We start from the raw sequence: 27,912 nt of genomic DNA, 5'->3' as shown, positions 1-27,912 counted from the left end.
TGGTCTTCCGCAAAAAGTGATAAACATCATAAGAAACAGCTATGATGGATTCAAATGTCGAGTCAAAGCCGAAGGTGAGAAAGGACGCTTATTTGATGTCAGAACGGGCGTTAGGCAGGGTGATGTGTGGTCCCCAATCCTATTCGGCCTTGTCATCAACTACATTTTGGCTAACTCGGTGCATGGAGGATTAGACATTGGGAGATTGGTGGCTGACTTAGATTTTGCTGATGATGTTGCTCTCGTGGGGGTCTCAGACAGTGAGGTGCAAGAAAACCTACATCGAATCGAGGCCCTTGCGGAAGCCGCTGGTCTGAAGATTAATGTGGCCAAAACAAAGAATATGGGCGTAAAATGCGACAGCCTAAATGTTGTTGCAGTGCCTAGTATCCAACAGAACGTGGAGATACTCACTGGAACACATAAAGGCAAACTAGGACTCCTGGCAGAGACATCTAGCCAGTCACGACTAACCAGCAGCACGGAGGTGCTGTTGGGAACGAAAAAGAAAGCGGGCTGGTTCGAAACACAAGATGGCCAGAAGCTAAGATTGAAAAGCTTAGCGGTGGCTAAGCCAGCGTTGGTAGCTTCACAACAACAATCTGCGGTCGCAGATTCAGAGTCAGTAGAAAATGAGAGTCGGTCAGTGGTGGCTGACCAAGAGTCTTTAAGATGCAGGAATTGTCAGCGGCAATTCAGTACAGTTACCGGACGCAAAGTGCACCAAAAAAGATTCTGCAAAGCCAGTTTGTCAAAGAATGTCGTCGACAAGTCAAAGTTCGAGCAACTAGAGGCGAGGCTTACCTGTGACAAGTGTGAAAGAAAGTTCAAAACAGTCAATGGCCGAAAAGTTCACCAATCGAGATACTGTGGCAAACCTAAAGCAGTTGCCACACGCGTGTTTTCCTGCAAAGTACAAGATGTTCTCGGAAACGAGTTTGAAAACATAGAAGCGTTCAAGTATCTCGGATCATATGTCAGCCTCAAGCATGGAGACCTGCCGGAAGTCAATTGCAAACTTGCAGAAGGTAGACAACGGTTTGCTAACTTCCAAAATCTCTGGAAGAGCAAGCAGCTCAGCGTGCACCTCAAGTGCAATTTGTACAAAGCACTCGTTTTATCAGCCGTGCTGTACAGCTCAGAGACTTGGACTCTTTCGAAATTAATGGAGAGAAAACTTGAGAGTTTCCACTGTGGTTGTCTTCGGAGAATTCTACGTGTGTCATATCTGGAGAAAGCAACGAACGAAGAAATTATGTCAAGATCACGAATGCCCCAACTATCCACGATGATCATGCTCAAACTGATAAAATGGTACGGACACATCCAGAGAATGGAACCAGGAAGATTAGCCCGCAGTACCTTCGATTGGGACCCGCCCGATCAATACGTCCATGCTAGACGCGCTCCTGGGGGGCAACGGAAAACGTGGATGAGTCAAATCGAAGGAGACTGTGTACGAAACAAAGTATCGTTCACCAGATTGCAGGAGAAAGCAGCAACCGGTTCAAAGAATGCCTTCAACAATTTCGTCGTACAGCACTTCACAGAATAACCAAACAAATAACTCTTCTTGTTTTGTTTGTATTTGTTGCCAACCGTGCCTTTATTTCATATTTGGAATTAAAGTGTTGAAACAGTAGTAGTAGTAGTAGTAGTAGTAGTAGTAGTAGTAGAAGTAGTAGTAGTAGTAGTGGTAGTAGTAGTAGTAGTAGTAGTAGTAGTAGTAGTAGTAGTAGTAGTAGCAGAAGTAGTAGTAGTAGTAGTAGTAGTAGTAGTAGTAGTAGTAGTAGTAGTAGTAGTAGTAGTAGTAGTAGTAGTAGTAGTAGTACAACTGACAGTAGGAAAAAAATTAATCTCATGACATTTAGGAAATTCCTTATATGTAAATCGGACCTTATTTTGGATGCTAGTGTAAAATTTTTTCTAGAGTCCAAAATGAAATTTTTTTCAGAAAACGTGGAAAAAGAGCGCTCATAAGATATGGAAAACAAAAAAAATCACTTACAAAAGTTTTCCTGGGAAGTAGTAAAGTCAAATGTTAGGGTCATCTTACAGCAAATTTTCGGTCAAAACGCCAATTTACAGTCATAAAATGTAAATTGTCATTCAATATTTTCAGTAGTAGTAAGAAATTTTTCTTGGGCAATTTCATATTTCAAGTTAATTTTATTGCACAACCGGATCAAACGACTGCCTGAATTGACTAATTTTTTCAAAAAAAGCAAATGGTCACACTAAAACTAAAAATCATTTACATCTTGAATCGAGCCACAAAATTCAAAGCTTATAGTATTATAATTCTTATAATCCCCTCCCAATTTCACTACTAAAAGACTGTATCGAAAGAACTACTGTATCGATAGCACTACTAAAATAACATCCTCTAACTTAAATTGCAATAGCGTCGCCAATGCACTTAATTTTAAATTGAATATTTAAGTTGTCAAAAATCCTTATCACACGATTGCATTCGCGACGCAAATACACTTTCCAGATTACAGTAATGCAAATGCACCGCAAGTACCCGAATTACCAGAAGAATCTAAATTAGAGCAGTCTAATATTCAACAAGCAAATTCAACCAGCAACGCAAAAACAACTTCTTTTAGGATTGCATCCTTGGTGGTCAAACTTGCAAGTGGTCAAAAACTTGCCTAAATTAGTTTAGTAGTCATTCGCGCAGCAAATACGATATCTAAATTAGATCAGAAGTCAATCGTGCCGCAAAAACGACATCTTAATTAGATCAGTTGTGATTCGCGCCGCAAAAACGGTTTCTAAATTAGACCAGTAGTCATTCGCGCCTAAATAGATATTCAGACTGTTCTTTTATGAGCAGCTCTTTTTTTGGTGACTGTGGCCACATCTTTTGCGTCTGAACTTTTCACGTGGTACCATCATTGCAGCCATCATCGGTCAGGCTATGGTCAACCTGATGTGTATATATATATATATATATATATATAAATACATATATATTTGGTGTAAATTTATTTATTTATATATATATATATACATATATATATATATATATATATATATATATATATATATATATATATATATATATATGAGTTTCGATAGTTGCTATTCGAGGATAAAAGGATTAAAAGATTAACAACCATAATCAATTAGTTGTTACAATTATTCTTAATGAACAAAAATATCAAAATGCATTGGGTATAATGACATTGGGTATATTGGCATTGGTTATATTGGCATTGGGTATAATGGCATTGGGTATAATGGCATTGGGTATAATGGAATTGGGTATAATTGCCTTGCGTTGCAAAAATGCAAATTAATATCGGATCAATCATTCGCGCCGCAAAATCAGTATCTAAACAATAGATTTAAAATCAGTCAGTCGCGCCGCAAAACCCCTATCTGAACTATAGATTTAAAATCAGTCATTCGCACTGCAAAATCCGTATCTAAACTATAGATTTAAAAACACTCATTCGCGTCGCAAAGAGCCAATTCTTACTCAAATAGGTCATTCGCGCCGCAAAATTAGTATCTATATTTGATCAGCCATTCGCGTCGCGAATGACTGATTTAACAGTCATTTGCGTTGCGAATGACTGATTCTAAATTAAACAGTCATTTGCGTTGCAAATGACTGATTTTAAATTAAACAGTCATTCGCGTGGCGAATGACTGATTTTAAATTAAACAGTCATGGTATATAATATTTCTCTTGTAAATATAACATACGTAAATTAAACATATATAAAATTTAACAAGAAAGACTCTAATCGGATTACAATTGGACTCAATTTAAAGTTACTTCCGTATATTATAACTTTCGTTTCAAAAATTTAAAAAATCAGCACATAAATATTCAAGTCTATCTATATATTGGCGTCTATCTATAAATCTATATCATCTATATATCTAGATCAATCAAGGTTTCATCTACACAAATGCCACTGCAACTCTCCACAATTATGAGCCACATTCAACACCCATGACAAATCCATACACATTCAAGTGGCACTGGCACTACAGTGACCTACCCTGCCAGATACCCTACACAAGATTCTACCTCAATTGGTTTGTCACCATACCCGGCTATGCTTTTCTCCACTCCATCCACTACAACGCCGAACAATCAGAGAGAGATGGTCTAAACTATTCCCTGTTTTGGCCTTTGTCGTTGCTATGGTTGGATCTACAGCAGTGTATATATACATTTGCGCCACGAAAACGGTATCTAAATTAGATCAATAGTCATTCGTGCCGCAAATACGGTATTTAGATTAGATCAGTAGTCCTTCGGGCCGCCAAAAAGGGTATCTAAATTAGACAGTCATTATATATTTTAAACAGTTGCGAATGCCTGATCTGATTTTTAGATACGGTTTTTGCAGCGCTAATCACTGATCTGAATTAGATACGGTTTTTGCGGCGCGAATGCCTGATCTGATTTTTAGAAACGGTTTTTGCAGCGCGAATCACTGATCTGATTTTTAAATACGGTTTATGCAAAGATCTGATGTTGCTACATAGAACATTACTATGTAAGAAAATAGCACGTGCGCCTGGGGGTCATAAAAGATTTATGCTCACTAAACCGGGGAGGGGGGCGAAACAAAAGAGAACCAAAATTTACAATAGTAACATAATTAACACGTAATAGTAAAAAGATATGTTTTGTGATATAAGTCTCAACAATGAGGCTCAATAAAATATGCTTATGCAGTTTTATAGACATATCTAATTTGGATACGGTATTTGCGGAGCGAATGATGTATCTAATTTAGATACGGTATTTGCGGCGCGAATGCTTGGTTTGATTTTTAGATACTGCATTTGCAGCTCGAATGACATATCTATTCTAGACACGGTATTTGCGGAGCGAATGATGTATCTAATTTAGATACGGTATTTGCGGCGCGAATGCTTGGTTTGATTTTTAGATACTGTATTTGCAGCTCGAATGACATATCTATTCTAGATACGGTATTTGCGGAGCGAATGACGTATCTGATTTAGATACGGTATTTGCGGCGCGAATGCTTGGTTTGATTTTTAGATACGGTATTTGCGGAGCGAATAACATATCTATTTTAGATACGGTATTTGCGGAGCGAATGGCGTATCTAATTTAGATACGGTATTTGCGGCGCGGATGCTTGGTTTGATTTTTAGATACGGTATTTGCCGCGCGAATGACATATCTAATTTAGATACGGTATTTGCGGTGCGAAAGACGTATCTAATTTAGATACGGTATTTGCGGCGCGAATGCTTGGATTGATTTTTAGATACGGTATTTGCGGCGCGAATGACATATCTGATTTAGATACGGTATTTGCGGTGCGAATACTTGGTTTGATTTTTAGATACTCTATTTGCAGCCCGAATGACATATCTATTTTAGATACGGTATTTGCGGAGCAAATGGCGTATCTGATTTAGATACGGTATTTGCGGCGCGAAAGCTTGGTTTGATTTTTAGATACGGTATTTGCAGAGCGAATGATATATCTGATTTAGATACGGTATTTGCGGCGCGAATGCTTGGTTTGATTTTTAGATACTGTATTTGCAGCCCGAATGACATATCTATTTTAGATACGGTATTTGCGGAGCGAATGGCGTATCTGATTTAGATACGGTATTTGCGGCGCGAATGCTTGGTTTGATTTTTAGACACGGTATTTGCAGAGCGAATGATATATCTGATTTAGATACGGTATTTGCGGCGCGAATGCTTGGTTTGATTTTTAGATACTGTATTTGCAGCCCGAATGACATATCTATTTTAGATACGGTATTTGCGGAGCGAATGGCATATCTAATTTAGATACGGTATTTGCGGAGCGAATGACTGATCTGATTAAGATACAGTATTTGCGTCACGAATGAAATATCTGAGTTAGATACGGTATTTGCGGCGATGGGAATGACCGATGAAACTTAGATTTGGTTTTTTGCGATTTGGACTTTTAAATATAACATGTAAACTAAACATATATAAAATCTAGCATATAGAACAAGAAACACTCTAATCGGATTAAAATTGGACTCATATTTAAAATTAATTCCAAATATGGTAGCTTTCGTTCTAAAAGTATACATTAGTTGATATACATTAGTTATGTAATGGTTAAGTTATTGTGCTTGAAGTCACTGAGAGCTTACATATATATCAGTGAGAGCTTGAATATACCGATGAGAGCCTACATATCAGTGAGAGCTTACACATCACTGAGAGCTTACATATACCGCTGAGAACCGGTCAAACCGGTCTACTGATCTGAAACTGGTATTCGCGATACAAATGGTTCAAAAACAAATTGAGCTAGCTTGAGATTGCAATTGCACCGCGAATACAATTAATTTTAAATAAATAAAAAATAAGACTGATTGGCTCCGCGAATGGCAACTCCTAAATGAAATCTAGAATGAGATTGATTCTCTTTAAGTAAGTGGGATTTTGCGATGTGTTTCATGAAGTCCCATTTGGCAATTTTTGTTTAGGGTCAATTTGGCAAACTTTAAAATTAAAAAAAATATATTAGTTATGATAACCAGCAAATATGTTACTAATTTTCTGATATTTAAAAATGCTTGAACCGCCATTTCCTAAATTTGCTAAATATTACTGCATTGGCGCTGCCAATGCTTACCAATGGAACTGATTTTTAAAACAAATTTAAATAACTGCATTTTAAAACAATTATTAATAACTGAAAATTTCTTCAAATTTTTTTTTTAAAAAATTTACGTAAAAAATTTTTGGTTGTAATTGTATGAATCTGGGGACAATTTAAAAAAATTGATCTGAAATGACAAAATACAGCTCTTACTACCACTCTTACTACCACTGTATATTGGCCCTCCAACAAAATTTTTCTTTTCATTTGTCATGAGATCAAAATTTATCACTGTATTTTGTCACTAAGATCACCTCCAACAAGGATTTAAGTGTCACAGCCACTCAACGCAAAAATAAGTAGTGATTGCGGAAAACTTCTTAAGATAAGCAGTGAGTGCGGTGAATTTACATTAATCAGGCGGTGAATGCGATGAAGAAAGTTTATCGCTTGTGTACGGTGAAGTTACATAAATTCACCACTCAACTCAGCGGTGAATTTACAAAAACTTACCTCTTTGGAAAAAGTGTTCAAATCATGTGATATAAGCGGGGATTGCGGTGAGATTACATAATTTCACCGCTTAGAAAAAATTTTGCAGTAGTAGTGGTAGTGGTATTAGTAGTAGTAGTAGTAGTAGTAGTAGTAGTAGTAGTAGTAGTAGTAGTAGTAGTAGTAGTAGTAGTAGTAGTAGTAGTAGTAGTAGTAGTAGTAGTAGTAGTAGTAGTAGTAGTAGTAGTAGTAGTAGTAGTAGTAGTAGTAGTAGTAGTAGTAGTAGTAGTAGTAGTAGTAGTAGTAGTAGTAGTAGTAGTAGTAGTAGTAGTAGTAGTAGTAGTAGTAGTAGTAGTAGTAGTGGGGGACAAAATCCAACCTCACCTCCACGTGGTGTCCCCTGGGGGTAGGTCATGTGCTGCGGCTCTCCGCTCACATGGTCGAGCTAACGAGGCACTGGTCTTCTAGTTTGTGGCGCAACTAGTCGTATCTCAGCCTTCAAACACCAAAGCAATGAGTACATTCAACCATGGCCCCGAGTCCCGGGTAAGGGGTGCTAAGAATCGCCCGAGGAACCAACTCAGAATTGCAACTTTAAACGTCAGAACACTGACCCAAGCCGGATCTTTAGAGGCTTTGAAAATGGATCTGGCGAAATACAAGTTGGATATTCTGGGAGTGCAGGAGACGAGATTGCAGGAGCAAGAAATTGATCTCGGAGACCACAAGCTCTACCTGTCTGACTCGTGGTTGTCTGGTGTAAAGTCGAGACAAGGAGGAGTGGGCGTTGCTGTAAAGAAGTCATTGATAAACAGCATCGTAGAACAAGTGGCTCTAAGTGAACGTATTTGCTACGTCAAGTTCGCGGCTCGGAGGAGAGCCAATCTAGCTGTTGTTGTCTGCTACGCACCTACGAATGAAGCTAGTCTCCAAGAGAAGGATTTGTTTTGGAGTCAACTTTCAGACCTAGTTTCCAGCTTCAAACATAGGGAGCGTTGAATGACACCATGAGCTGCAGAGGCCCGTTTGGAATGGGTGAAGAAAATGAAAACTCGGAAAAGTTGTTATCATTTTGCACTTCACACAAATTGCTCGTAGGTGGTACATGGTTCCAGCATCGACAAGTGCATCGGTACACCTACAACCCTCCCGATCCGAGTTGTCGAAAAAAGATGCTGGATCACATTCTGTTTGCAGAGAGATACAGAGGATGTCTGACGAATGTGAGGACCAGAAGAGGGAAAACCACAATTACCGATCATGAACTGGTCATTGCGGAAGTATCTATGAAACTTTTGTCTAAAAAGCCATTTTTCACGCCCAGAATCAGTTCTGCAAAGCTGCAAGATGAAACAACGCGTGACTTATTCACGCAGGAGGTCAAGTTACATCTTGATAAGAGCGGCGATTTCGAGAATACAGAGCAGTCTTGGGACAATTTTCGAAAAGCCCTGAACCAAGCAGCAGTGAAATGCCTCCTTCCGGACAAGCGAGTGAACAAACCTTGGATTTCTCCAGATTCTCTGGAACTTATCCGGAAACGAGCTGATCTACAGTTGAAGAAACACAGCAGCGCGGTGGCGTTGTTAGAGTTCACAAACTGCTGTAAAGAAGTCAGAAAAGCTCTACGTGCAGACAAACGGGCATGGCTTGAACGCAAAGGCCAAGAAGTGCAGAGCTTTGCGGACAGAGGCAACTTGAAGGAGGTTTTTGGGGCATCACAGCAGATTTGCCGAAACTGGAGTCCCCAGTTGACCAAATTAGTTTCAAGCACTGGCGTCAACTTACGGACGAAAGATGAACGACTTGAACGCTGGACGGAACATTTTAGTCAACTCCTGAATCCCTCAACATCCAGTTGCAGTACGAGATTGGATCCCGAAGAAGCAGCTGAAAGCTTGTCGATTGACCTGAGCCCAATTCGATTTGAAGAAGTGCTTGAAGCTGTCCGCAGGTTGAAGAATGGCAAGGCAAGTGGACCCGATAACATTTCCTGTGAGATGTTGAAAGCACACAAGGGTATTGTCGAGTGGCTCTGGGACATCATAGATAAGTGTTGGTCGACGGAAGTTCTGCCCGATGACTGGAAGGTAGCAGAAATTGTCCCATTATACAAGAGTAAAGGAAAGAGGTCAGAGTGTTCGAACCACCGAGGGATCTCTCTATTGTCAGTACCAGGCAAAGTGTTCGCTTCCGTTATTCTCAATCGATGCAAAGATTCAGTGGATCGCGTCTTAAGGGAAGAGCAGTGCGGCTTCAGAAAAAGCAGAGGATGCGCCGACCAACTCTTTGCCCTGCGTCAAATAATAGAGAAATCAATGGCGTTTCAATTGGATATTAGCTTTTGTTTCATAGACTTTCGAGCGGCATTCGATTCTGTCGATCGTGAGCAGATGTACCAGATAATGAAACACTATGGTCTTCCGCAAAAAGTCATAAACATCATAAGAAACAGCTATGATGGATTCAAATGTCGAGTCAAAGCCGAAGGTGAGAAAGGACGCTTATTTGATGTCAGAACGGGCGTTAGGCAGGGTGATGTGTGGTCCCCAATCCTATTCGGCCTTGTCATCAACTACATTTTGGCTAACTCGGTGCATGGAGGATTAGACATTGGGAGATTGGTGGCTGACTTAGATTTTGCTGATGATGTTGCTCTCGTGGGGGTCTCAGACAGTGAGGTGCAAGAAAACCTACATCGAATCGAGGCCCTTGCGGAAGCCGCTGGTCTGAAGATTAATGTGGCCAAAACAAAGAATATGGGCGTAAAATGCGACAGCCCAAATGTTGTTGCAGTGCCTAGTATCCAACAGAACGTGGAGATACTCACCAGAACACATAAAGGCAAACTAGGACTCCTGGCAGAGACATCTAGCCAGTCACGACTAACCATCAGCACGGAGGTGCTGCCTGGAACGAAACAGAAAGCGGGCTGGTTTGAAACACAAGATGGCCGGAAGCTAAGATTGAAAAGCTTAGCGGTGGCTAAACCAGCGTTGGTAATTTCACAACAACAATCTGCGGTAGCAGATTCAGAGTCGCTAGAAAATGAGAGTCGGTCAGTGGTGGCTGACCAAGAGTCTTTAAGATGTCAGAATTGTCAGCGGCAATTCAGTACAGTTACCGGACGCAAAGTGCACCAATCAAGATTCTGCAAAGCCGGTTTGTCAAAGAATGTCGTCGACAAGTCAAAGTTCGAGCAACTAGAGGCGAGCCTTACCTGTGACAAGTGTGAAAGAAAGTTCAAAACAGTCAATGGCCGAAAAGTTCACCAATCGAGATACTGTGGCAAACCTAAAGCAGTTGCCACACGCGTGTTTTCCTTCAAAGTACAAGATGTTCTCGGAAACGAGTTTGAAAACATTGAAGCGTTCAAGTATCTCGGATCATATGTCAGCCTCAAGCATGGAGACCTGCAGGAAGTCAATTGCAAACTTGCAGAAGGTAGACAACGGTTTGCTAACTTCCAAAATCTCTGGAAGAGCAAGCAGCTCAGCGTGCACCTCAAGTGCAATTTGTACAAAGCACTCGTTTTATCAGCCGTGCTGTACAGCTCAGAGACTTGGACTCTTTCGAAATTAATGGAGAGAAAACTTGAGAGTTTCCACTGTGGTTGTCTTCGGAGAATTCTACGTGTGTCATATCTGGAGAAAGCAACGAACGAAGAAATTATGTCAAGATCACGAATGCCCCAACTATCCACGATGATCATGCTCAAACGGATAAAATGGTACGGACACATCCAGAGAATGGAACCAGGAAGATTAGCCCGCAGTGCCTTCGATTGGGACCCGCCCGATCAATACGTCCATGCTAGACGCGCTCCTGGGGGGCAACGGAAAACGTGGATGAGTCAAATCGAAGGAGACTGTGTACGAAACAAAGTATCGTTCACCAGATTGCAGGAGAAAGCAGCAACCGGGTCAAAGAATGCCTTCAACAATTTCGTTGTACAGCACTTCACAGAATAACCGAACAAATAACTCTTCTTGTTTTGTTTGTATTTGTTGCCAACCGTGCCTTTATTTCATATTTGGAATTAAAGTGTTGAAACAGTAGTAGTAGTAGTAGTAGTAGTAGTAGTAGTAGTAGTAGTAGTAGTAGTAGTAGTAGTAGTAGTAGTAGTAGTAGTAGTAGTAGTAGTAGTAGTAGTAGTAGTAGTAGTAGTAGTAGTAGTAGTAGTAGTAGTAGTAGTAGGAGTAGTAGTAGTAGTAGTAGTAGTAGTAGTAGTAGTAGTAATAGTAGTAGTAGTAGTAGTAGTAGTAGTAGTAGTATTAGTAGTAGTAGTATTAGTAGTAGTAGTAGTAGTAGTAGTAGTAGTAGTAGTAGTAGTATTTGTTGTTGTTGTTGAAGTAGTAGTAGTAATAGTAGTAATAGTAGTGGGGGGGCAAATAGGTAGGGGGCAAAATCCAACCTCCCCTCCCCGCGGTGTCCCCTGGGGTAAGTGGTGCAGCAGCTGCCCGTAGGGCAGATGCATAGTACAACCGAGCTAACGAGGCAAGGGTCCTCTAGTTGGTGGCGCGACTAGTTGTATATTAGCCTTAAAACCCAATGCAATGAGTTCAAACACAAATGGCCCCGAATGAGTTCAAACACATAGTTGTATATTAGCCTTAAAACCCAATGCAATTAGTTCAAACACAAATAGCCACCTGACCAACAGATGCGAAAGAAGATGTTAGATCATATCTTATTCGGTTCGAGGCACAGGAGTTGTTTGCACAACGTAAGGACAAGGAGGGGAAAGATCACTCTCACTGATCACGAAATGGTCATTGCTGAAGTGCGATTCAAATTAGTGGCACAGAAGCCATGCAGTCAACCGAAAGTCTGCTCTGCCAAGTTGCGCGATGAAGTCACGCGTGAAGCTTTCTGCGCAGAAGTGAAACGCTATCTTGATGAGAGCGATATTGTTGAAGGCGTAGAACAATCTTGGGCAAATTTTCGAACGGCTCTTAATGCAGCGGCAACAAAAATACTCATCCCCGAAAAGCGTGTGCACAAACCCTGGATTACAGTTGAAACGCTGGCGTTGATTAGGAAACGAGCCGAGTTACAGTTGAGGAAGCATAGTAGCGCGGAGGCGCTGCTAGTGTTCTCTAAGTGCTGCAAAGAAGTACGAAAAGCGTTAAGATCTGACAAAAGACAGTGGCTGAAAGACAAAGGTGAAACAATACAAGACCATTCAGACAAACGTGACCTGAAAGAAGTGTTTGGGGAGTCAAAACAGTTATGTCGGAAGTGGAGTCCTCATATAAGTAAATTAGTTTAAACCACAGGCAAGCCTCTGAAAACAAAAGAAGAAAGGTTGGAACGTTGGACCGAGCACTTTAAGCATCTGTTGAATCCAGCCACGACAAGCGGCAATTCTGTGTTGAGCATAGTTGAAGCATCCGAGAGTCTTGAAATAGACCTAGGTCCAATGCGGTTTGATGAAGTTCTATATGCCATCCGTAAACTGAAAAACGGTAAAGCAAGTGGACCAGACAATATTTCTGCCGAAATGCTAAAGTCGCATAATGGAATCGCTGCGTGGCTGTGGGACACTGTCAACAAGTGCTGGACCGAAGAAAATCTTCCACAAGACTGGAGGTTAGCAGAAGTTGTCCCGCTATACAAAAACAAAGGAAAACGATCTGAGTGTGGTAACTATCGCGGAATTTCACTGCTCTTGGTACCTGGAAAAATTTTTGCATCAATCATCCTGAATAGATGCGAAGATGCACTTGATCAAGTGCTAGGAGAAGAACAATTCGGATTCCGAAAGAGCAGGGGCTGCACTGACCAATTGTTTGCACTGAGGCAAATACTAGAGAAATGCATGGCCTTCCAATTGGATGTCAGTTTTTGTTTCACTGATTTCCGCGCGGCATTCGATTCAGTGGACCGCGAGATGATGTACAAGATAATGAAACATTACGGGCTCCCACAAAAAATTGTGAATGTCATCCGCAACAGTTACGAAGGCTTCAAGTGCTGCGTCAAGGCAGAGGGCGAGAAGGGCCAGATGTTCGACGTAAAAACTGGTGTTCGCCAGGGCGATGTATGGTCGCCTATTCTCTTTGGCCTTGTGATAAACTATGTGTTGGCTAATTCAGTTCAAGGAGGAATCGACATTGGACGCTGTGTTGCTGATCTTGATTTCGCCGATGACGTTGCCTTATTGGGCGTCTCTGATTCCGAAGTTCAAGCAAATCTACACAGAATTGAATCTTCAGCCGAGGCTGTTGGCCTAATGATCAATGTTGGGAAGACAAAGAATATGGTTGTTACCGGAGCCAGTGTACCCATTGCTCAAAAAAACGTAGAAGTTCTTACAGGAAACCACAAAGGCCGTTATGGGACTCTCATTGAGACCGAAAACCAATCCCGACTACTCATTGGCAGGGAGGTGCTGGTGGGCAAGAAGAAGAATGCGGGCTGGTTCGAGACACTAGCTGGTGAGAAATTGAGATTGAAAAGTTCAGCGGAGGCTGAGCTTGTGACAGTTAGCAGCGACGAGAGGTCAGTGGTTGCTGATCTAGTGTCTACGGCGAGTAACAGATCATCCGCGATCTCTGATGACGAGAGTTGTGTATGTTCAGGTTGTAAACGTCGCTTCGACACTGCAAGAGGCTGCAAAGTGCATGAAGCCAGATTCTGCAAGTCTAAGAATTCGAAGAGTGTCAAAGACAGCGCGTCAAAGTTTGTTGGGCTAGAGAATAGCCTCACCTGTCAGAAGTGCACTAGGAAATTCGCGACTGTGGAAGGCCGACGAATTCACGAGTCACGATAATGCGGCAGAGAAAAGGCTGGAAGATCTCGCATTTTCTCCTGCAATGTCCACGATCGAGATGGAGTGGAGTTCGAAAATGTAGAAGCTTTCAAATATCTCGGTTCTTTCGTGAGCTTGCAACATGGTGACCTAAGGGAAATCAGTGTCAAGCTCGCGGAAGGGAGACAGCGATTTGCGAGCTTTGAGAAGCTTTGGAAGAGCAAACAACTTAGTGTTCCCCTCAAATGCAAGTTATACAGAGCTCTTGTGTTATCAGTGGTCTTATATAGCTCTGAAACGTGGACCATGAATAAATCAACGCAACGGAAACTTGAGAGCTTTCACACCAGTTGTCTGCGAAGGATACTATGTTTTTCATATATGGAGAAGGTGACAAATGAAGAAGTACTGGCTAGATCACGTATGTCGACACTTTCTGCAATGATCATGATTAAACGGTTGAAATGGTTTGGCCATGTCCTGAGGATGAATTATGATCGTCTAGCGCTTCGAGCCTTCACCTGGGAGCCGACAGAAAAATATCCTTATGCTAAACGAGCTCCAGGGGGTCAACGCAAGACGTGGCTGGACCAACTCGAAGAAGATTGCTCAAGGAACAACATGAGCCACATCACCTGACGACAGAAAGCAAAAAGAGAGTTTAAATCCCGCTTCAACAGTTTTGTCGAACAGCATTTCCTGGATTAAACAAACGCAAATAAGCTGAAACTTATATGCATTCTATTAACTTGTTGGTACTTATTGCCATTGTTCCTTTATTTCTTATGGAATTTAAGTGTTCAAACAGTAATAGTAGTAATAGTAGCGGCAGCAGCAGCAGCCGCAGCAGCAGTTCTTTATTAGTTTTATTTGTATTACACACTTTTTGTTGTTACTCTCAGTTCATCGCGGCTTCTGTGAGCCAGTGGAAATTGGGCGTTGAATGTGTTGAAACACTGTAATATCACCGCTAGAGTAAGAAATTACAAAAATTCACCATATTTTACCGTAAAATAGGTAGTTTCACCTCTAAAAATTGCCAATCCTACGAAATTTCAACGCGCATGTTTTACAAAAAGAAAGAACTTGATTTAAATTCAAACTAATTAACATAGAAGTCAGTGAGAGGGAGCACAGTGGAAGAGGAAGTTGCCGACATGCAGAAGGTGAGATGTTTGGACACTTTTAAGGCCGGTAATCTGTAGTGACCGGTGAAATTACTTATTTTAGCGGTGAAATGTGCTGATTTTTTATAAGTTCACTGCTTGCGTGAGCGCTGAAATTACATAATTTTACCGCATTCATCGCATTTTACCCTAAAATTATTACAAAATTTGCGGTGAAAAACAACTTTGCACCGCTTATCTTACATATTTTTTCGATTTTTTTCTCGACCCGGGTAATGAGAGGTAGAACTAAACTTCTTGACAAAATTAAGCGCATAAATTGCGATTTTAAATCGTAAAGTGCCTGTTTTGAACTCAATTTAAGTCAGATTACCTTCTTTGGCCGTTTGTTCTAATTTTTATATCAGTCGAAGCATGATCGTCAGAACTTTAATGTATCTAAATTCAGTTGAGCTGATGAGCTTAATTAGCAAGAAAGTCCTGATGAGAGGTGGACTTTTTCCGTAAGTAGCAATAAATTATGGCCCAGGAGAAATCTGCTTAATTGGGCAGAAACATGGTAAAAGCACAATGTAAATGGATCTACTCTGTATCCCCCCAGTTACAAGTTATATGTTGTAGTATAGCACGTTACTATGTTTAAAAAAATAGCAATTGCGCCTGGGGCGCGAAAGATCTCACTAAGCTGGGGGCAAAACAGCTGCAAAATAATCTTTAAAATGATGAATTTATGAGCAAGCTGGACAGAATTCATGTGTGACTCTTTTTAATGCTACTTACGGAAAACTGGCCATATCCTAATTGGACATTTTTTGTGAAGCGAAGTTCTGATGGTTCCGTTGAGATAAAAATTAAAGCAAAAGACCAAAATTGGTCTGACTTGAATTAATTTTACAAACAGACAGTTAACCAGACGTAAAAATGCAATTTGTTACTTATATCAACGGATTTTAATTTTTGTATAATATTATAAAAGTTCAAAGAATAGTGTGGTTATGATGTTTTCCTCGGAGAAGACGAAACAGGTGCAAAATCAATTACGGACTCTATAAAGTCATAAAAGTCTTAGTATGAAATCACTGATCAGATGGCCGCGTATAATATTATTTTACTTTTAAAAGCTTTTAAAATCTTGCAGCTGCTTTTCCAACCTTCAGCAGTTGATAATTTTGAACGTTTATAATGAATTGCATTAGCGGTAGTGACGGATCCTCCTCTAATTGGGCTATAAAAGTCATTCACAAGTTATATACTTTTTCACACATAATCGAGAAAAAAATTTTGAGGGTAAAGAAACACTTTACCTTTTTTGGGCGCATTTAATTCTTCGTCCTTGTCTCTCTTGACCTCTGGCATTACAAAAACTGATGATGAGATTATTGCAGACGACCCAGAAAAATCTCCCCCCACGTACTGCGGTTCGCCCCCTTCGCGTTCGAAATCTCTGGACGATCCTTCAAAATCCGGCTGTTGAAATGCGGAATCCAAAAATTCAGGGAAAAACACTGGATCCTGTTCTATTGGGGAATAGGTCGCAATTTCGTCCAGCCATGTATCGTCATCAGTTAAAGAATTTTCCAGTTTTGAAGTTAAAAGACGGAGCATAGCGAGGGATCTGTCTTCTTGAGGGTAAGTATTTCTGGATAAAGTTAGTTGAAAAAGGCAAAGTATGGCAATAAAGTAAGAATAAGATAACATAATTTCGCGATGCGTTATTCAAAACTTGCTATTTTATTGAGGTGGTAAGTTGTGACAGTTAATTTTAGCCCGTTTTGATCCTAGTAAGGAGTATAATTAATTGTGACTTAATTATAGAATACCGCTGAGAATTGATTACACGATTTTAAATTGATGTCTTACCAGGTATTTGTTTTGATCATAAACCCGCAGTTCATATAGAATGCTACCACCATTGGATAATGTTTATATTCCTGGTGTTTTATGGAATTGCTTACAAGTTATGACCTTATTTGAGCTCTTAACAAAAATCCTCGGGCCGCAAAATCCGATTGGCCGTTCAGAGAAATTGATCAGTTTTATCATTTTTCGGATCTAATAGCAGCCCCCCCCCCAGCTTAGTGGGCATATAATTTTTAGTTTACGCCCCCCCCCCCCCCAGCACGTGCTCTTTTTATAATCGGGGGAAGCCGGCATTAAAAAAACTGGGGGGAGGGGGGCTAGAATAGATTCCCTTTTACGTATTAGTTTTAATCATAGGAATCAAAAAAGACGTCACGGCGTTGATTTAAACGTATCAACAACAATTTGTTTACTGTTGTTTATGGTTGTCGCGAAAGTGTGTTAAAATGTCACCTCGTTTCATTATCAAAACAGCCAAATGTATGTCTTCTAAGAATCAATTGTGTTCTTTGTCATCAATCTTAATCAAAATATTTTAGCGGCATTAGATTGAAAATATCATTTATACCATAATTCGATAAGTATGATTAAGAACGGGATATCATTCGAATACTAAAAAATATAAACTAAATACTAGTTAACCAAAATTTATTTACTATTTATCAACAAAATTCACCCAGAATTGAAAATATATTGAAAACAACAAATTGCTTTAGGCCCCGATCATGTTTCATTAGGACCACGTGTCGCTGCAATTTTTCAAAAACTCAAATTGCTCTCCATATTTGCTATGGAGAAAAAGTGGGAAAAGATGACTGCAAAAACTAACGAGCTGCTATAACGAACTATATATACTCAAATGGGTTATTTTTTGTTCAGTCAATTTTGGCCGATCGATATATTCATCGCAGAGAAATGTGAGTGATATCGTTAAAAAGCTCGTCCAGCGTAGAATTCAAGATTATAAATTTTTGTTCGAGGAGTTATCGAGGTTTGAAGTTTTGTGTGAATACGGGATATTTGGCATGATTTTATTCTCTTGTAGCGTAATTTTTGTTCAGATTAAGATCTTTTCTATAAAAATCTTAATTCAAAGCTACATTTCACGCTACAAAATGAAGCAATTTGTGTTTCCAATAGGCAAAAAGCGATAAAAAGGCTAGTTCTAGTCACAGAGGGAAGTATACCATCAAAAATTTTGAATTCATTTTGAGAGCTTTTTTTAAAAAAAAACCTTTCATTTTTTTTGTTTATCAATCACTTAGAGAGTAGTCATTTTTCATATCAAATTTCCGTTAATAAAAAACTCATTTACAGACAATAGATGCCCAATAGACAAAAATTTGTTTTCAAGGAATCGCTCATGTTTTTTTTTCTTCAACTCTGAATTTTCATTATTTTAAATGAAATTTTGATTTGTTTTGTGAGAGTTTAATAGGTTTTTGGAGTCCTATGGCATATACTAATGTTAAAAAGGCTTCCCAATGATTATTAAGCGAACCTATCTGGTTTCTTGAGTGGACAGCTAATGGCAATAAAGACTTAAAATAATTTCTTTAACATTATCCGTTCTTAAAACTAATTTCATGATCTGTAAGTCCGCCTCAGTAATGGCAGGACTTCTTTCCTTTCACATTATCCAAAAAATGATATTTCCCATTGCCTTAGGGAAAACGTTCAGTGGATCATGTATAAATTTTTCTTGAGAACTAAAGAAAAAAAATAAATTAAATGGCTTCGAAAATTGCAGAAAAACTTGAATTGAATGGCTTCGACACATTCTTCTCTCAATTTTCTGCTGAATTTTCGGTTTTTGCCTGTTTCTGTTGATGTTTTCATAGTCACAAGGCCTATTGTGACTTCCTAAAGATGACATATGAGGAATTGCAAACTTAGTTTTCTTCCCATCGAGACACATTTTAGAGTGTTTTTTGACTTTCGTTGAAAGTTATTGAATTTAATGGCTGTTACGACTTAAAATAAATTTAAGAATTTTTTTGGCACTTCAATTGGTCTTAAATTTATATTCGTCAACTATAAGTCAGTCTGCTTAACGACAGCATCACCCTCCTTCTTACTGCAACAAAAATAATCTGATTAGTGGTTTTAGCTTCTAACTATTGGTTGTATTACTTCGGTGCCACAAATTTTCATAACTAATTCTTCAATTTTTGGGTATTTTTCGTAATTCTAATTCTTTCGACATCTTTTCACATTATCCAACCATTGATTCATCCCATTGACTTAGGGAAGACGTTCAATGGATCATAGATAAGGTTTTGCCTGTCTTTGTTGTTGTATTCATAGTCACAAGACTTATTGTGATATCATGATGATGACTTATGGATTACAAACATCCTTGTTTTTCCATTTCCATAGAGGCATAATTTAGCGTATTTACTGACTAGCTTTGAAAGCTAGTGACTTTAATAGCGTTGAAACAAAGGGTTTTCGCAAAAGTTTCATCGTTTTAGTAAATTGGTTCATGTTTGTTGATGTTTTGTAGTCATATTCTTAGGAAAGGAACAATCCTATTACTGATAATAAAACAAATTAAAAAAACATTAATTGAAAAAAGAAATTCTTTCACTAAAAAGTTCATTTTTTAATGGCATCGGCACTTTTCGCAATGATTTATTGAACTTGCTGTCTTTGCGTGTTTCTTGTAATCTTTTTAGCCTTAAAATGCTGACCCGTCTCAAAAGCTTCTAATGGAGGAATTGAGGAATGACTTAACTCAATGCAGTCATTTTTTTAGCCAAAAGTCTTAAAGTTTATGATCTTATTCGTTTTCAAATTTTTTTCGAACTTTTCAATTTTCGTTGTATTTTTCACATAATAGCTAATGATTTTTATAGCTTCAATAATTTGTGTTTTCGCAAATTGTCTGTAATTTGTTAAATTTTTCTGCCTCTCTGGTCCGTTTTTATGGCTTTGTCTAATCAAAGAGAAGTCCTATTGGTTTTTTGTGGACTCTCTGTTATAGTTATAAAGAATTATTTTGTTAAAAGCCAGTGGTTTTTCAAAATTATGAAAATATTTGGTTTGTAAGATGTCGGTCGATATTTGAATTTCGCCTCATTATTGCTTCTTTTTGTCTATTTGTCACCTAGTCTTAAGAAAAGTCGCATCTGTTGTGTAGATAGGAAAGAGGAAACTTTTGTAGTTAAGGTTTTTTCCGATTGCACGGTGTTATTAGGTGATTTCAAAATTAGATAATGAGTTTTTGTCGTGATTTTTTTGCTTAGTTCGTTGTTTGTTTTTTTCTCCTAGTCTTGTTGATGGCAGATCTGGTGAGCGCTGTAATGAGGCATGGCTTTATATTATTCAATTAGTAGTTTGGTTGTTTAACAATTTGTTTCAACTCAAATATCTATTTTAGATGATCTCTTCATTTGGTTGACAGTTAAGTCCAAAATGTAGAATAGCTCGGGTTGGAACATCATGTGCAAATGCACATTGACGAGCATCCTTGTGGTACTAAGGTTCAAAAATTTCGACTGCCTCTAACAAAGGCGTATTGCTCACGTCGTTTATATTGTCAGATGTGCGGAACTATAAATTTTGGCAAAGCTGTAGAACAAGTGAGATAAAGATTTAAAATAATTTTTAAATATATGTTCTGAGATTTTCGAAAGGCCTTTGGTTTCTTTCTTAAATTTGAAAACAACTTATTTGCTCGGAATAGAAACGGACAGCCCAGCATTTTAAATTTGGTTGCACTGGTGGAGAAAATGGTAGTTTGTTACCGCCATTTTTTATCGGTTGCAGGGATCTTAAGGTCCAAACGCACGGCGTTGAATTTTTTGCTTATTTTCTGCGTGAGGTATGAAGTTCGTCATGCGATAATCAATCCTCTTTACGTAATCAACCTCATTGTGAATGTAAAATGAGCACCTGTATACTAGTAAAAGCGTAAATACTTATTCTCGTTCAAAAAATGACAAAAAATATTTTGTCAAAAATAACAATATTTAGGCAAAAAAAACAAACCGGAACTTTTGGTGAGACCGAAGACGAAATTGGACTTAACTATTTGACAATGGGATGTCAAAAGCTTCTTTTTTTGTTAGTTGAAAGAACTTTTCCTTCTTTCTCGATTAGATTTGACGAAGCAGGTAAAATCCGTAAGCAATAATAGCTCGGTTTCTCATTTATATCAATTGTTTATTAATAAACTAGACATTAGAGAGAAGTATGCTTCAGAAAGTTTCTTTTTTCAACATTCATGTGAGATAAACCATGAAAGGAAGACAATTAATGAGAGGGCCTTTCAGTTTTCACTGAAAATTTGCGAATATAAATTATTTTTGGATTTAAATTTTTCTAAGCGGTTCTTCAGACGTAATGAGAACTTTTGGAAATCAAATGGAAGATAAATTTTTCTTTTTAATATATAACAGCTGAGCCTAAATAATGTGGTCTCGAAATTTATGAAACTCCCGAACTACAGTAGATATTTTCTGATTAGTTCCAGAGACAAGATTTTGATAAAACAAAAAATTCTTTAAACTCTAATTCTTCATCTTTATAAAAAAAATGGCTGAAATAATAATTTAGAGACCAATGTAAAAAAATACTCTCAGTTGTGCTTAATGGATTTTTTTAAAAAATAAATAAACATTAAATAAAAAAATATTATGAGTGCTATAAGCACTCTCTAACACAGCAATCAAAATAATAATGCAGAGGTGGTGTTTGAGATCGGCAAAAACTTTGATCTTTCCCAAAAACATTTTAACGTTCTCATCAGTGAAAAAATTTAGAAAACGGTGTTTCAGATGTTTGTTGCGCAACTAGCTTTTCTACAGTTGACAAAAAACGTAAGCTAAACTGAGATTCCGCAGCACTAAACAATGTGTTCTCTTTTCTCACTAATAGGCAATTATACTTTTTTGGACATTAAAACTTTTCTGATGGCGTCGTTTTTCAAAAGAGGTTGATGCTGATCATTTAAATATTTTTCCCAGAACTTTTTAATTGCTGTCTGTTAAATGATTCAGAAAAATTGAAATATTTGAACAAAAACAACAAATTTAGAGATGTTTTAAAACGGATAAATGAATCTTTTGTAGAGTTATTGAATTTTCCGATTACATAATGTATTATAATTTATAGATAAAATGTAAAATTCTCTGAAAAATTATCTACTTTTGGTAAAAATATGTTTTCCAGCGTAAAAATATGAGCCAATCTAATTTCAAAAAATTAGATCTTTTTGATGTCATCAATTGCAAAGTGTGTCCCCTGCTGTACTGAATTGTATGCTGAACACGGTTAGAGCTATAACTCATTTTTTTTCAGTGAACACCTGAAAGATTTTTTTGGTTAATTTTTTTTATTGTCGTGGGTAGCTGAAAGACAGCTATATTTTTATGCTAAAATAACCCATCATTGCTTTTCGTTACACTTGTTTATTGTGCAAGGAGCTCATGTTATAAAATTTGTTTCGAAAAAGAATCAAGAGTTCTAACATTTATTTTTTGGAGTTCTTAAAGTTAACATCAATTTTAGTTTTAAAAGTCTTGTTTTTAATACTGTCCAATTGGAGCAGCTACAATGCTCCAGTGAAGATCCATTTTTTTCAAATACAGCTTACATTAACACTCAAAAGCTAGAATTGACTTAAACTAATTACTTATTCAGAAATATATCTTCAGGGCAAGGCAGTAAATTGCTTCGCAAAAATTATGCGCAATTTGTCTTGTGCTGATTTGAAATTTACATGAGTGGTTTTATTGGCATTGGTTTTTGAACGAAATTTGAGAAAATTGGAACACGGATAACATTGAGCGAAAACAAAATGCAAAGTTTTGATAAGTTTCATTCTAACAAGTCAACAAAAAGCAAAATGTTCTCACTAATGAGAGCAGATATCGAATATAGAAGATACACTTTAAAGTCAAAAACAACCGGAAAGTAGACGACAAAAATTGTTACGACGCAGTTTTACTGACGCGTATATTATACGTCAAATTGGAAACCAGGAGTTAAAAAAATAAAAAATCTAATCTTTGATTTAAGGTACGTGAATGTGTTAATCCTTCACTTCTATTATGCTCATTACTTTCATTCTGCTGTTGAAAAGTTTGCTTTTATTTTTCATCAATGTTAATTTTCCTAATTATGTTGACTTGAAAATTTTTGAAAAAACTTAATTTCATTTTGAACTCGCGGTTAATTTCTTCAATTACGAGAAAATTGGTAATTTTATTGAGGCTCGGTGTGGGTCCTAAACAATACCGAAGAATAGAAAAACTTAATTTTTGCAAAACTGAGGTCAGCAACTTCTAAAAGAATTCTGCATTTTCCATTTTTAACCAAGTAAAACTCACCAGAAATAAGCTGTTCTTACCATTGGTTCAAGAAATTTACACAGTTTTCATAGGTATTCAGTTTTCAAGATCGTAATTTAAAAAGCATGGCCCGAAATCGGAATTGGATCCCCGGGTTGGGGGGTATATAATTTTAGATAATGAAAACTGCAACAACGCTCACTCTCAATTAAATAGATTAACACTCAAACAAAAGAAAACCAGAAATACAGACGGTGAACAATTTCTGGACAAATTTATATAATTTGCTTATGTGTGATCTAATCCTGAATCAGGCAAGATCTCTAATTAATACGTCACTTTTGATATCCGGTCAAAGGCGATACACGTGAACAATACGCATACACAGTTTATATTACTCCTACACACAAAAAATTTAAGAGGTGCGTCGTTTTTTCTTCAGATGTATTCCGACGAAAGGCAATATAAATATCAAACTCATCACTTTTATATGACAAGGATTAAATTGTGGTGAAGCTTAGGGGTTATAATAGTGCCGCGGTTTGGTATTAACTTATCTATCGTATGAAATTTGAGGGGCGTTCCCAAGTGAAAAAAAAGTTGTCAACGATTTTATCCTTGAAGATAAAATCATGTGTGGGATGTAAAATATGCGTCATATTAGTAGCCATATATGTCGTGAAAAAAAGTTTGGGCAAGTCAAAGATTATATTCCAGGGACCTCGATGAATTGTTCTTTTAGGGCTTAGCAATTAACTGTTTAATTCCGGGCGCGGCTAAAATTGTGAAATTTGCAAGATAGTACAAAAGAGTGTTTCACTTTTTAAGATGAATGCCAATTTATACTGATTTTTCCAGCTATGCTTAAATGAATCGGAGTAAAAACAATAGACACCAATTGAAAAAGATGGTACGCAAGTCTAATTTGAGACCCAAGTCTAGTTTGAGATACTGCTTTGACGCGTCATCTAAATGATTAGGCTGCAGAAACTAATATATTAAAGAATTTTAATCAGAAATGTATTGTAACAAAAAGAAATCAAACAATGTTTTTAGCAATTATATTTCTCCTGTGGTCCTCCTTATGCAGGTTTTTGCTTGACTAATTTTTCCTCAGAACCTTTTAACTTTTCGTCCTCAAAAAGAGTATAAGCAGGTAAAACCTCCTTGAGCCTTACGCTATACTTTTCTCTAGTCTTTAACTATGCAATTCACTGCAACCGTTTTTCGGAGAAAAGTTCACTGTGCGAAGGGCGGTTCTTAATCTTTAAACTTATATGAATATTATTTGATACTTTCTTAAAATTTAGTTTTCAAAATAAAATTTCGTAAGCGCATCGGAGAATTCTGATTAAATACATCAATGGTGAGTGAAGACTCTAGATTTTTGGTTGCTCAGTTGGTTTTCTGCTGTTTGGTTTTTGGGTTTTCAAAAATATCATTTTTTAGGAACATATTGTAGTCAAAGTGGTACCAAAAACCAAAAATATGCAAGGGCTGCGATTAAAAATTGAAATTGTTCTTTTCATTTTTGCATTACTAAGTCTGAAACATTTCCGTATTTCACTTTGTTTACGGGTTTGTATCAAAGTACTGCTCGAGTTTCAAAAAATCGTAAAAAGTAGCGGTCAAATTTTTAGTAGTAAATTGTTTTTAGCCCTCGTGCTTTATAGAAAGATGTTAGAAACTGGAACAAAAGCTGTAATTGTGATATTGCTGTGTAGGCAGTAGAAATCTTTTTTTAGTTTGTTGCCAAAAATTACATTTTTGCGTTGCAATGTTGTCTTAAGAGATATTGGTGTTCAGTTTGCAAATTTTTCTCATTTCTTTGGAGAAATGTGGTACTTGACTGCATCTCGCCTCTTCGATTTTTAAAAGGCAATTTGCAATTTTATAACTTCAATTTATAAATAAGTTTAGAATAAAAAACTCATAATTAGATCATTATTTGAACTAAGAAAAAATTAGATAATAGAATCTACATAAAAAATTCTCTTGAAAAGGGGACACTTCGAAACAAGTTTTTTGTATTATCAGTCCGGAACAATTTTGATTATCAATTTTCATTGAAAAATGGCGTGGAGTCTAATGAAACCTCAAGCGTGAGTCAAGCTAGGATGAGTTACTCGAGCTACAACAAGTATAGGCCACAAATACTTGGTTTGCGGAAAAGGGTCAGGGCCAAATAGACGGAATGTCAAACATTAGCCTAAGCGAACTGCTATTTACAAACCTGTACCAGTCCGACCAGCATATGAACACGCTGAATCATAGCGAAGAGATTCATGGCCAGACCATGGGCCAGAACGACAACATAATTTTGTAGAAGCGTTTTGAAAGCATTTGTTAGTTATGCATTACGCGTTTTAGTCCGAAAATGGGCTTCTTTTAAAAATATTTTTCAATGAGGAACAACGACGAACAAAACAACTTTTGGAAACAAATAGCACTGTTTTTTAATCGTCTGCACTTTGTTGCCGGCCACTCAAGATAAGCTGTTGATTACGAATCTGGTCAATGTAACACCCCTACTTCTTTTATTTGCAGACAACTTGTCTTGAGCTGGAAGTCTGTTTTGTCTTGCCAGTCCACCTCGCTTGCTTGGACTCTATTTAGAGCAAACTATCTTGATATTATATAAGTATAAAGACTAGAAAACTCAATTTTTCCAGACTATGAACACTTTTTACAGAACGGGCAGGCCAAAATTTGTGTAATAGAAGGAATGAATATATTAGGTACTGGCAGGACTGAAAAAATCATCAACAGGCAGGAGCCAGATAGAAAAGATTTAGCTTCGGGTATGAACAAGAACAAACGGACGAGTGGGGTAAGGGTTAGACGAAAGATGCAACTATGTCCAGGACCCCCCCCCCCCCCCCCCCCAATATGTCTATGTCTAAGTCCGTCTGGTCCATATTTGTCTTGGGTCACGGATCTCATCCTGGATCTGGTATGCATTTTAAAAACGAGCACCCGAGCTTCGATAAGGCTCATAATTAGGTTCCGCTTACTAATTCGGGTAAAATGATTCCATTTCTGATAGCCAAATTCGGCAAAAGATTCATTTTTTTACGAGTCTCAAGATTCTGTTCACATAAAGGAACTTTGTTTCAAGTGTGACTTGAAATAATGGGACAGACGGGCAGAAGGAAATACAACAAATTTTTGTAAATCTAACAGATAACTTAACTGCGAAGAATCAAATTCGTTTTCATTGTGAAAAACAATAAACAATGCTGCAGAAATTAAGCAAAGGAAGCAACGTAATACATTTTTTTTTACAACTAATTGGTTAACTTCAGAGAAAAAAATTCTTGCCGAACAGTCTGTATTCAATGAACACACAAAAATTTGAGTGACAGTCTTATCGATTCTGGACAAATATTAGCAATGAAAACCGCAATTAGAAACTAAAGGGGACTTTAAGCAGCTGAAATTCTTGTACTTTTGTAACTCGTATTAATGGGAAATGTACAGAACTATTAACGCTACAGTGAGCTAAACAAATATTTCGAAGGATACCCAGCTTTTCTCGGCAATCAGCATACATATCTCTCCATGGTTCTACTTTATTCTACTTTATGTATTTTTGAAACCAAGTGTAACATAACACATAATTGGAATACTACTCAGAAATATTTGTATAGGTTGAAGACGCGTCAAAAGAATGTAAAAATATATCCTATACATGTATAATTCATAGTAACGCAAAAAATATATAAGAAAATATCAAAAAAGGCGTTAGATAGAAATAACAGAACAAAGTTTGATTGCAACTTACGCTGAGAAAATTTCTGCATTTATTGTTTGTCACAATTAGATTTATTACTCTTTTTTAAACCCTGTGTTAGCAAGAGACAACTCTAAACCTAAATGTTGCGTGGAAAGACAACCATGTGATTGACAGTTCTATTATGAAAAAACTCGCGGGGAAAAGCTCGACTGGAATGAACCTTTACACTGAGTTAAAATTGCCATGCTTGATTTCAGCTCAACCCAAAATTGTTCAGCCTTTTCTAAGGTTGACTAATACTTTCGTTTTTTAGCCCAATCTAATATTCCCATGTATGAAAAGTTTCGACCCATGTTTATAAAGCTGGTCTTTTCCCGGACCTCCCTAGTCATTCAACAAAAAAAGTCTTACAATTTTTTTTTTAATTTTTGTCTCATTTTTCACGCTCATATAAAGCATATCCTATCAGATCTTATAAGATGTAACATATAATACAAAATTTTATAGGAAAAACAAAATTTACGAGAATTAGCTTTGTTCTATAAGATCTTGTAAGATCTATTCCATAAATAGTTTTAGATGAGACTCTTTGCAGAATTGACATAACACAATTTATAAGATCTTTTAAGAACATTGCATAACTTATAAGTGCCCTATGAGATGTCTCAAACTCTTTTAAAATATCTCTTAAAAGATCTCAGGTAATCAAGCCAAATTTTAGCCTTGCAAGAATCCTGTAAGATCTAATAAGAAATTCAATGTTGTTCATTGACTAGGGTGGAAATCAAGCTGGCAATTTTTCAAAGAATTTAATTTATTATTACCCGGAGGTTGATGACAGAGCAAATTAGCCTAAATGAATCAGTCTAAAGGCATTCTGTTTTTTAGGATGGCCAATACTCTGTTCATGTCACTAGTTACACAGGCCAATCTGGTTTTTGAGTAAAATTTATTTCATGAAAAATAATATGTTCAGCGTAACTCCTGCCAACAAGGTTTGCTTTAAATGCGATTTGAACTTCCGCGTGGGTACTTGTAA

The 27,912-nt window shown here is 37.5% G+C and overlaps 1 protein-coding gene across 4 annotated transcripts in view; it reads right to left on the bottom strand.

Annotated features, from left to right (window-relative positions):
- Positions 1 to 27,021, bottom strand: part of LOC142341160 (uncharacterized) — a 59,968-nt gene extending 32,947 nt beyond the window's left edge. Inside the window, exons 1-2 of one of the 4 annotated variants that reach the window (XM_075392057.1) lie at positions 26,970 to 27,021; positions 16,286 to 16,759 (exon numbers count right to left, since the gene is read on the bottom strand). In XM_075392057.1, coding sequence (XP_075248172.1) covers positions 16,286 to 16,679 — 394 coding nt within the window. In that variant the 5' untranslated portion in view covers positions 16,680 to 16,759; positions 26,970 to 27,021. Of the gene's footprint in view, positions 1 to 16,285; positions 16,942 to 26,280; positions 26,756 to 26,969 lie in introns of those variants that run through there. The other 3 variants (XM_075392055.1, XM_075392056.1, XM_075392058.1) reach the window with 3 other exon arrangements.
- Positions 27,022 to 27,912: the final 891 nt, after the last annotated feature.

Source organism: Convolutriloba macropyga, chromosome 6 (genome assembly GCF_964194025.1).
Source record: "Convolutriloba macropyga chromosome 6, txConMacr16.3, whole genome shotgun sequence".
NCBI classification, from domain to species: domain Eukaryota; kingdom Metazoa; phylum Xenacoelomorpha; order Acoela; family Convolutidae; genus Convolutriloba; species Convolutriloba macropyga.
The sequence above is the reverse complement of the archived record's forward strand: the minus strand, read 5'-3'. Positions and strand labels throughout refer to the sequence as shown.